Below are 12,238 nucleotides of genomic sequence, written 5' to 3'. Positions count from 1 at the left end.
TCCTTATGATAACACCAATTCATCAATACTAAAGAACTCCTAGAATAAACTCTACTTAGTTGTAGTGAATGTCATTTTAAAAATATAATTACTAACTTCCTATGACTGAGCTCAGAATTTTCACTTTTATCTTCTGTTTATGTGTTAATGTGCAAATATGATTTAGGTATTAAGGATTATGTCAACTTTATGGAAACAGATGAAATTTATAAAGACTTTTAAAATGTAAACTTTCAAATGTACTTGATATAATTACAAATTTCCATGTTAGATTTGGCAGTGTTAAGTACTTTTCTTTCCCATCTAAACAGTCTTTCTAAACAGTCTTAACATCTACCTCCTTAATGTGACCACAAGTATAAACTATCTCTATTCTTCTGCATGCTGTGGTCATGTTGAACTTTTGTTAGCTATGTATGTGGCACTCCTCCAGTTTCAGGTCATCCTCAAGTACCGGTTAACATAGAGACAGGACACTTATGGTAGACCTTTGTGTATGACAGCAAGCACTGTACTTACTATATAATTCTCTACCACACTTGATATGAACTCTAAGAACTGTGACTCAACTTTCCTCATATTCTAAAATACAGTTTCTTGAATTCTCGGTAATGTTCCTAATGGGGTACAGGAAAAAGGTTCGGAATGTGTAAAAACAGAAATTAAATTTGTAATTGAAAGCATAATGAATTCAAGGTGTTTCTGACAACACTCATACATGCTGCATCATGTGACTTCATTTCAGCCTTGCTTAACACACATACACATTTTGCACTGCACGTGCAGTTACGCCATGCCAACCGAGGCTACCTTAAATGCCCTGGCTCAGATTCATCACTACTATGACCTGTCATGTTTCTACTGTACATATAAACTGTACTGTTTTAGGAATACAGTAAACAGAGTAAATTAGGAAAAGTAAAGGTCCATTTCTTATAGCCCTATTCCTCATTATGTATCAATTGATAATATCTTTGGATAGTATTGTTACAATGTTTGACTTCAAATATTTCTTTTAGAGTTGCTCCCACGAGATTCATTTTTAAAAAAATCATTAGATGAATTTGAGAAAAATTAGGAAAAATTCTCCAAAAATTTCTGAACTGTTCCTTAACATATGTATATAATTTCATACCATGTGTTTACATAAATGAGTATTCGTAGCACTGATGATGTTCTATGACCTGCAACATCAAATACCAAAACTCAACGTGTGCACATATGTGTGACCCCGTATGTAACTGAGGGCCACAAGCGGTAATCTAGATGTATTCTTTAGTCACATTTCCATCTTCTTTTTGAGAGAGGCTCTCACTGAACCTGGAGGTCACTGATTCAGCCAGACTGGATGGCCACCAAGCCTCTGGGATCTGCATGTCAGTTCCTCCTAAAGCAGTCACAGACGCACAGGTCATTTTTATATGGGGACTTAAATTCAGATGCATACTTTGTACAGCAAGCATTTTACCCACTGAGCCATCTTCCTAGCCACCCATTTAATCCTTTTTATGTAAAAGTAGGCACACCTATCTCTTAATAAATGGAAAAGATGTATATATACTAAAGAACTGTTTCCAGTAAGTTTATGATTTATCATCAGTAAATGTTTGATTTTCTGGGATCACACAAAAATTTCTCAGACAAAAAATGGTAAGTAGAAAAGTATGAACTCTTTTTTAATTCTAAAACATTGATTATATTATAAATGATAACATAAAATCTAGAAATGCCTAAGCATCCATTGTCTTGACTCTAAACTTTAGTAAGCACTTCAAAATTGTATCTTTATCTATCATTTGATTTTCAGAAGTTTCAAACTAACTGTCCCAAAACAGTAATAATCAGCACATCAGAAAAAAAAAAAAAAAAACCTACTAAACTATTTTCCTTACTTTTTCTCACTAAAAATAAAAATTTATTCTAACTAAAGAGGTAAAAGAAAACATGAGCCCATACTCCTACTGTGATATATAAATTTTACCTGGAATAGAATAGAATTTTCGGGTTTTCCTTTTGAGGTAGGCGCCTAGCTTGGTCTTAGACTCACGGTGATCTACCTGCTCAGCCTCTAAAGTGCTGACATCACAGGAATTAGTTACCATACCTGACTTTGAACAAGAGCTTTAATAGTGTAGAAATCAGCTCCAAAGTTTTAAATCTAAAAAGTAGCTAGTAAAAGGTATTTCAAGTACCTATAAAGAATTACAAAAAGAAATCTGAAGTATACTCAGAATATAATTCATTTATAAATAATGTCCAGAACAGGCAAATTCAGAAATTTAATAGAAAAGTGATGTTGCCAACATCTAGGGGATGCAAGATAACAAACAAGTGAGTAAGAGCATTTTTTCACATTGAAAATATGCTAAAACTGACTTGGAATGATAAACATACAATTTTATGACATATACTTAAAATGAGCAAATTTGTTATTAAAAATATATACAATAAAATACTAAATAAACTAAGGACAGAGATGAGACTAGCACACCCAAATCTTGAGAATGTAAATATGGGTTATCACAACAATTTATGGCTATCTGTTACTGAACTCTCCAATCTGTCTTGTCTTAAAGGTCCAATAGCTACTGTGCATCATTCAGAGGGAGCACATGATAAGATACACCCATCTACTTGCCCACATTTTGCTCTGTAAAGTGGAAGAGAAAAAAGATGAATTTTCATTAGGGAACTACCACATTCCTGACACGGTGGCCAAGTTTTATAATCTCATGGAATCCCAGCAATGATCCTATGAATCAGGCATTATTTTACCTCATTTTAACAGAACAAGAAGTTGGTCAAAGTTAAGGATCATAATCAAAATCATCCAACAAGTATACAAGTGCCAGAAATGGATCTGTCCTTACAAGCCTCCTGTATCTACATTCCATTATACCAACTTCCTTACACTGGACTGAGATGCCAAATCTGCTTGTGAGCAGGTTCAAGAATAAAACACAAGGTAAAAATAATTAAAACTCCCACTTTCCAGACATGCTGAATATTTTCACCAAAATTTGATTTCCTGTGAATAATGTGCCTACTTGAAAATATTTCAGCTCTACCAAAGCAGATGAAAATTGCCTTCTGTAGTCACTTCTCACAGACATCTTTTAAAATCATCCTAAGAACAACTGGTTTTAAGTGGAATGAACAATAGTGAACTATAAATTGACAAACCCTTTGGTTGGACTGCTTTGTGTTTCAGACATAAAGATGCATTTCCTTTTGGCAGGAGGGCCTTCATCTTCATCAGAAGAACTCTCTATTGTTAGATCAATAACATCTATCTTCTTCTTGCTTGCATCACTGGCTACAGTCACTGAACAAGGTTTACTAAAGACACTTGAACCTGGATATAGATAAACAGGAAGACGAGAAATATCAAAGCTATAATACAAACCAACTATAGAAGTCTTAAATATCTATATATAAATGTAAATGTCTGTCTGTATGTACACACACGTACACACACACACACACACGACAATACACAGCCAGGGAATCAATTTTTCTCTAAGAGGGACAGATTCCTTAACTTGTCTGTTCAACGTTTATGGGCAAACAGCCAGAGCCATTCCTGACAAAGGTCAGAAGCCTCTTTCAAAGCACACTTATTCTCTCTAGTGTGACCAGTACAGAGCCTGGGGTGGGCTCATGCTGCCATTCTAGGTTAGCAATCACTGTACAGACAGACCTTTAGGGTTAGGGAACTGGTTTTATGACAGGGGATAAGAGTGTACTCTATGTCCAGCTGTGCATGTCATCATATACCTGTGCACTATTAAGTATGAGGCTAGGTGTCAAGAGCATGCAGTTTCTGTAGCTGCATATTTGCACCATGAACCAGAATCAGATATTTCAATTGTAGCAATCTTGCTCATTAAAAAAAAAAAAAGTCCCAAACTGATTACCTAAGTTCCTGACAGAAACCATCTAGTCATCACCCATTCTGTTTATACAGACAAACATACTTAATCCTGTTATGTAACATTTTTCTCTATTATCTGTCAAAAATGAGAGCTAGTTCATTGTGAAAAAGTATCAAACAGTAATCAATAAAACTGAGCCTGCCCACAATTTTACACTAATGAGGGTAACCCTGAAAATGTGACCTCTGGAGTTCTGTGACAACCACAAGAGAATAATTAATATTGCTGGAAATTCTTTGTTTTCTTTTCTTACTCAGAAAATCAGTTTTTGCATTTTTGAGCTTCAACAAAGCCAGGGAAAAGTCAAATGCAACTAATTCAGAGGTTGTACGTGCACATAGATTTCCATTTCTCAAACTTCGTTAGTGCGTCCTCTCAGTACAGATGAGTACAGGGAATTAAAACCAAGAACATACGCTGGGTAACTAAAGCTATAAAATCCCTCCACCAATGAAGGGAAAAATTTGTTCAGGAACAACTAATTCAGGGCACTGTCTCCTCACTGATTAATAAGTGATACAGACACTGGGCTCTGTACAGATACACAAAACAATTTCTAACCATTCTTTTAGTTTCTTGTGTGTTTACACAATACACATGCATGCATATGTATGTCTACACATATGTAAGCATGCATGTGAAGAACAGAGGTTAATATCAAGCATCTTACCACTTCACTACTCAGGCAAGGTCTCACTGAAGCAATTTGGTTCTTAGTATAGCTTAGTGTTTCCCAACCTTCCTAGTGCTACAACTCTTTAATACAGTTCCTCTTGTTGTAGTGATCTCTAACTATAAAATTTTTATTGCTATTTCATACTGTAATTTTGTTACAGAAATGAATTATAATATAAATATGTAATTTCTGATAATGGGTGACCCCTGTTGAAATGGGGTCACATCCCACAGGTAGAGGAACAACCTGTCTTAGGGATTCCTGTCTCTGCCTCTAGGGCACTGGTATTCCACAAGAGTGACCCATTGCCACCCAGCCAGGCTTCATACTTCATACTTCATACTCAGTCATATATATATGACTGAGAAAGAATGGATAGTTCAAAGATAAAGTTAACAAACTAAATTCTACATATAGTCCTAGTGGTTAAAATTAATGTTTCATAATTTGAACTTCTTTGGGGCTCCTGCCATTCAGCACATACTTTCTATTTTTGTACAGGGCTGGCTGGCTACTTTCATAGCTTCTTTCTTAGGTCTCATGGGACACCAAGAACCATCTTCTTGGAATTTGATCTCATCCACATCAGAACAGTCATTGAGGATTTCCATGAAAAGCCTGTAAACCAATCAAAAGTATATACATGTCATAAAAAGTGAAAGATGAAATAAGAAAATAGTATACACTGAACACAAAGTAATAGTGCTAGACTTTAAAAAGACTTTTGGAACTTCAATTATTTTATACTTTATGAGGAAGGTAAAGAGATGGATTGATGGATGGATGGATGGACGGGTGGTCAGGCAGGCGGACTGGCAGACAAATACAAAGGACAGGAATAGAAATTAGGCTTGCCGTTGCATGCACTCATACTTAGGCACACAATACATATAATTAAAAATAAAATCTTTAATAGTAAGAACTTATTAAAGCAGCTCATATTATTTCCCCAAATTCTAATATAGGCAGTAAGAAATCGCATTTAGAACATAACTCTAGAACCAGAATAAGCTACACACAAATTACAGTTTTAAACTTAGCAACTACGTAATGTGACTGAATTTACCATTTACCTTCTTACTACTTATTGCTTTTTTGTTTTGAGAAACAAACTATACAGCCCTAACTAGACTTAAACTTAAGATCTGCCTGCCTCTGCCTGCTTGACGATGGGATTAAAGATGTGTTGTTGTTTGCTGGTTGGCCCACACACTTTTTCTTTCTCTGTCTAACCGCTTGCCCAAAGATGCACTTACCCATCTAATATCAGACTTTCATAGGCAGCCTTTTTGTCACAGACAGGACAAATCCAGGTAGGCTTCTTCTCATTCATTTGAAGATAAAGGGCAGCATCAAAACACTGCAGATGTGTACACGTCACTGCGCGGCATGGAATTGTCAACCTCATTTTTCCTAACTTCATAATAGGAAACACAACACAGAAACAAATTCAAATAGGACAAGAAATCCTTCAGAACAATAGGGGTGTTATAATAGTTTCAACAAGTCTTTTTATTTTGAACATGGTTTTTACTACATTTACTCTCAAAGTTTTTTTTTTTTTTAATTTATTTTTGGGTGGTCTCAGATTTTTGAAAGATCATTTTACATTAGTACTGTCTAAGTCCAAAGGCAAGATACACACACACACAAAAACAAAAAACAGTAACAATAAAAAATCCCCACCCAAGACTGCTTCCTACCTGGCCCTAGTCTCACTATTAGGGAAATCAGCTAAACATCTCTTCCATGCCCTTTTACTAATGTCCTAAGCAGAAATCAAGTCTAGATTTAAAAACTATTTTCTTAAAAATGGTGTCATGTTGTACAAAATGCTACACCTTACTTTGTTACCCAGTTTGGTAGCTACTACACACAAGTCTATATATAAAAAGCAACCAGTGGAAGCTAAAGAGCTAGATCAATGGTTCAGAGCACATAACAACAGTAAAGAGGACCTGAGCTCACTTCCCCGCACCCTCATCAGGTGGCTCACAACCACCTGTAACTCCAGTTCCACACGCCTCTCACCTCCACAGGCACCTGCCCTTATGTGAACAAATGAACAAAAAAAAAAAAAAAAAAAAACTACACACACACACACCACACCCAAGCACACATTTTAAAAAGTAAATGTTTCTTGAAAAGCTACTATGATATAAACACGCTGTGGTTTAATTACTGCACTAGTGATAGGCATTTTGTTTGTTTCCAACCTTGTATCACTATGATGTTATAAGTACCTCCAAATGAAAATTTCTGGGGTCAAAGGAAATTTTTTTTCACAATTTATTAATTATATATCCTGATTGAAGCCCCTTCCTCAACTCTCCCAGTCACATCCTCCCTCCATCCCATCCTTATCCCCTTCCCCTAGTCTGAATGGGAGAATTCTCCTCCCCCCCCCCATCTGCCCACAGCTTGTTAAGTTTCATCAGGTCTCCGAGGATCCTCTTCCTCTGTGGCCTGGCAAGGCCACATCATCAGGGGCAGTCAACTGAGATCATGATAGAGGCAGTCCCTGATCCTTCAATCAGAGATTCAGAGGGAGACTGAGCTGCCAATAGGCCACATCTGAGCAGGGGCTCTAGGTCCTCTCCATGCATGGTCCTTGGTTGTTGCATCAATCTCTGCAGGACCCCCTGGGCTCAGATCCTTACGTTTGTTGGTCTCCTTGTGGGGCTCCTGTCCCCTCCATGTCCTTCTATTACCTCCCAGTTCTTCTTCCATAAGACTCTGCACTCTGCCCAGTTTGGCTGTGAGTCTCAGCATCTGCTTTGATCCCCTGTTGGGTGAATCCTTTCAGAAGACCGTCTATAGTAGGCTCCCATACTGTTTCCTGTCTTCCACTCTTCTAGTGTCTATCCTGTTTGCCATTCTAAATGAGAATTTAAGCATCCTCTCTAGGGTCCTCCTTAGTGTTTAGCTTCTTTAAGTCTAAAGATTCTAGTGTGGCTATCCTATATTATATGGCTAATATGTGCTTATTAAGTGAGTGTATACCAGGCCTGTCTTTCTGTTTCAGTGTTATCTCACTTAGGATGATCTTTTCTAGTGTCATCCATTTGCCTGCATATTTCATGATTTCCTTGTTTTGGATAGCTGAGTAGTATTCCATTGTGTGAATGTGCCAGACTTTCTGTATCCATTCATCTGTTGAGGGACATTTAGGTTGTTTCCAGATTCTAGATACTACAAATAAAGCTGCTATGAACATATCTGAGCAAATGTCCTTATTGAATAGTGGGGCATCTTTTGGGTTTATGATCAGATCTTGATTTCAGAAAGCACCAGATTGATTTCCACAGTGGTTGTACAAGTTTGCACTCCCAGCAGGGGAGAAGGGCTCCCCTCAAAGAGAAACTGTTGTGGTCTTTGAACAATGACAAGTACCTTAAGCAGGGATCTACTGATCTATAAATTCATACACATTATTATGTGTTATTCCACTCACCATTAACAGCAGTGTCAATGAATGCTTGCCTGCTTTTCTCCAAGCCGGCTGGAGAGAAATATCCCAAGGCAGATGTGAACTATATTTCTCTTACTTTCAGTGTGAATTGAAGCTATTCTTTTACCTTAAAGAGCTATTTGTATTTCTAAGAATTCTCTAGACATACCCTTTACTCATTTACACGTGATCAATAAACTTGTTAATTTATTTATAGGTGCTCTTTATGTAATAAAAATCAATCTTGTGTGTGACATAAACTAAAAATATTCATGAAAACTTTTTACTATTATAAAATTGTGTCAGTTTCCAGCATGTTTTTATATAGTTATACTTATATTGGTGTGCTTATTCTTGGAGACGAGGTCCACTGACACCCACACCCATGTCAGATTATCCCCTGGTAAGATCTTTGTTCAAAGCCTCAAACTAAACAGTTATGGAAGAAGTAACACCTGAGATTGACCTCTGGCCTCACATGCAGACATATCTGCCCAAATGCACACACACAAATAATTAATAATGATTTTAAAAAAAGCTTTATAAAGATAACTAAAAAAAATGCTGGGCAGTGGTAACACACACCCTTAATCCCAGCCATTTGGGAGGCAGAGGCAGAAGGATCTCTGGCTTGGCCTAAGACTGAAAGAAAAACCAAAAAACAACCACACATACAAACATTTGTCAAGACAGCATTTCTACTAAAAACCAGTACACAGGTATTTTAGCCCAATCTAGCAGCAATTACTAAAAAACAAAATTGGAATAATTATCAGAATGAAAGCTTTATTCCTGATTTACTAGTAACCCTGTGATTTGGGTTTCCCAACATTGACCAATTTCCTCATCGGCAAAATAAAAATAATGGCTCCCTCAGGGCTTGTTGGAACACTTACACATGTTACAAAAACTCAGGAATTATTTTCTTCTCTTCCTCCATTATATTACTTTCTCACCATTAAATTTAAAGAGCAGATGTCCCACAAGTAGCGTTGGATGCTTACCAAATGTCATCCAAAACTACGCTAGAAATTTATAATTCTCATAAAGGTCTATTGATTGACTGATTGATTGGTTTTTCAAGACAGGGTTTTTCTGTGTAGCCTTGGCTGACCTGGACTCGTTACTGCCTCAAGCTCACAGAGATCCTCCTGCCTCTGCCTCCCTAAGTGCTGGGATTACAGGTGTTCACCGTCACACCTGGCCAGTCCTCAGCTTTAAAAGGCTTTCTTCTACACACCAATTTCAAAATAGTTCCTGACCTTCCTCCACCTCTTTATTTACCATTCGGTATAGTCTGCCACTTTTTCATGGATGTCCTCTTTCTAGACTGTCTACTTTCTCTCAGTCAGCTCAGTGCCAACCACATATTACACAGAAGGATATCAAATCTGCAGAACGATTTCTCACCCAAGTCTCTATGTAACAATATATGAAATAAATTTTTTTGTGTAATTTAAAAGTACACTGCAAAGACAGCTCATACATCCTAACTCATTAAATCAAGACCACCACAGTTAGCATTTATCGGACTCCAGTAATGTTACTGCTATTTACAGTATTACATGTACTCTGACAAAAGCAGCTCTTACTAAACTGCATTATTTATAGCACTGCTTATGACAGGTTTTCTGAGCCTAAGGCTTTTTTCTCTGATATAACAATCTTGTAGATTATTGCTTCAAAATTGCTCAAAGAATTCAAAAAAGCCTTAACAGTTACTCATGAAGATACCTAAATAAAAAAAGATAAAAGTTAAAAAAAAAAGATAAAAGTTTAGAATTCTATCAAAATATTCCTTCATTCATCCCACCCTTTCTTTTATACAACAATTAGTCATTTATGAAAAGCAAAACTGGCCAGAATGCTTTGTCACTTTACTTACAGGGCACATCAAAGACACTCGAAGACTAGTTGTAGCAATTTCACTATCAGGATCTGCAGTAAGTTTTTCTTTAACTGTAAAAAGAAGAAAATGGTAGTAAAAAAAAATTAAAATTAATAGTGATGTTAAAGAAGAACATTTGAAAAGTTCCTAAGCCCTTTGAACAGGTGAAGAAGCACAGAATGTTGAGTATTATTGTAGTAAAAACACAACCATATCACCATTATGATATTAAAGAATGACCAACTGGTAAACTATATAACATATTTAACTGAATATTTAAGATTTCTTTTGAAAAATAAGGCCATTGGAAAGGAACAGTTACAAACAAAAAAATTGTTTTAGGATTTAACAAAACAGAAGGGGAATATGGAATGGAGCAGAGGCCTGAGCATTAATGCTTTCTATCATATATTCATTACATTTTCATTAAACTGAATTGGTTGTTTCCAACAACTGCTAAATTTGTAAACAGAAAACATACATTCAATATTTCTTCTGCCAACTGAAAACAATGTGTTAACATGTCTGAGATTTCTTCTACTAGATAACAAACACAAGTTACATACCTATGAACTAATATATATTCTATAAATATATATATACACACACATACACATGTGGTATACGTATACAAATGTATATATTAGTGATTAATATTACTGTTTGTTGTTAGGTATGTATAAACATTACTTATAAACATTAACTTACTTAGTGCTCTGGAATGATCAGGATTTCTAATACCTTTCATTTTTAATCTCTGTAATAACATGGCTGATGTGAGCTGTCGTACAAGATACACAGACATGGAGTAATTCTGCAAAGAAAGTAAAGTGCTTTCGTTACTTGTATAAAATAGAGAAGCACCATGTGGTGCAGTCTATAATCTCAGTGCTCAGGGAAACAGACGCAGATGGAGTTCTGGGAATTTGAGGCCACCGTGGTTTAAAAAGCAAGTCCAGGACAGCCAAGGCTACACAGAGAAACCCTGTCTTGGGGGTGGGAGGAGTACTTTATTTTGGCAGAGCATGGTGGTACACACCTTTAATCCCAGTACTCAGGAGGCAGAAACAGGCAGATCTCTATGAGTTCAAGGCCATCCTAGTCTACAAAGCAAGTACCAGACCAACACAAAGAAACCCTTTGTCAAACAAAGATAATAATAATTCAGATAGAAGAAACTCTAGGCTTTAAAAGTAACACTTAAGCAACTTCCAAAGGAGAGCTGGCAACTGAGACAGGGACATCAACTAAGCATTGAGGACGGCAATGGTCTGCTCAGCGTGAAATCACTTCTCAATCACTTGCCATTTTAAAATATTCATTTGTATGGCAAATAAGTGTGGACAAGGGTTTTCCTGATTATATTTTCTAATTTAGCAAAATGAGTAGCTTGGGGGCCAGCATGAGAATATTCCCTCCCATGCCAACCAGAATCCTGTTTTATTTACTTATGGAATACCATTTGCTTTCATAGTTTCAATTTGAAAATGGTTCACACTGCATGAATCAAGTTCAAATGACACTGCTCTAAATTAACACTTCAAATTTAGAGTGCCAAAGTTCTAATTCTTTCAGATGAGACTACTTCTTACATGGCCTCAAGCAAATCACACCCAAAAGGCCTAAATCAGCTTTTTTTTCCTAAGGAAAAGTCTTGACAAATTAATTCTACTTCCTGGATGGAAAGGAAAATAAAACATAAAAACAAAAAAACCAAGGCCAGAAAGTTTTTTTTATCTGATTCCATGCTTAGTTATTAGAGACACAGGTACTAAAATACTATATTCTGCCTCTTTGCTGCATATTTTCAATTTCACAATGAAGAAACATTTAGTAACTGCCAAACCAAATAGTCCTAAATTGTTTTTGATGTTAGGTATCCTAATTCTTAGCAACACTGCCTAAATTTTAGGTTCATTGAGACTTTTGGTTACAAAAAGAAAGTACTGCCAGTATACAACAAAACTAAGATATCTTCAATGACTATAACCATTTATTTTAAAATGTAAGTTATTTCTAGATTTATAATTATCTTTATTAAAAATTTTTTAATCCTATAAACATACACCTCAAATTTGCCAATAAAACAGGAATATTAATTTTATTTCCATGAAATATGAATACAACATATGATGTTCAGAAATATTTCTATTATTTATTGGAAAAACAATGGATTAAATACAGGCTTTCTGCTTTAGTCACTATCAAAATTGGTATCTTTCATTTTGAGACTAGGCATCAGTAGAAAGTCATGTTCATCAAACTGAAGACAGAAAGAAAGGAATTCT

The 12,238-nt window shown here is 36.0% G+C and overlaps 1 protein-coding gene across 7 annotated transcripts in view; it reads right to left on the bottom strand.

The window, feature by feature from the left end:
* Positions 1–12,238, bottom strand: part of Pias2 (protein inhibitor of activated STAT 2) — a 69,457-nt gene that overhangs the window by 12,411 nt on the left and 44,808 nt on the right. For all 7 annotated transcript variants that reach the window (XR_008721841.1, XM_055622499.1, XM_055622496.1 and 4 more), the window contains 5 exons: positions 10,659–10,764; positions 9,948–10,021; positions 5,868–6,028; positions 5,096–5,229; positions 3,184–3,355 (listed from right to left, as the gene is read on the bottom strand). Coding sequence is in view for 6 of the 7 variants with exons in the window: in XM_055622499.1 (XP_055478474.1) it covers positions 3,184–3,355; positions 5,096–5,229; positions 5,868–6,028; positions 9,948–10,021; positions 10,659–10,764 (647 nt within the window). In the remaining variant the exon portion in view is untranslated. The remainder of the gene's footprint in view (positions 1–3,183; positions 3,356–5,095; positions 5,230–5,867; positions 6,029–9,947; positions 10,022–10,658; positions 10,765–12,238) is intronic.

Source organism: Psammomys obesus, unplaced genomic scaffold, assembly GCF_907164565.1.
Source record: "Psammomys obesus unplaced genomic scaffold, mPsaObe1.curated_primary_1811, whole genome shotgun sequence".
NCBI classification, from domain to species: Eukaryota; Metazoa; Chordata; class Mammalia; order Rodentia; family Muridae; genus Psammomys; species Psammomys obesus.
Note: the sequence above shows the minus strand (reverse complement) of the source record. Positions and strands in the feature narration are given on the sequence as shown.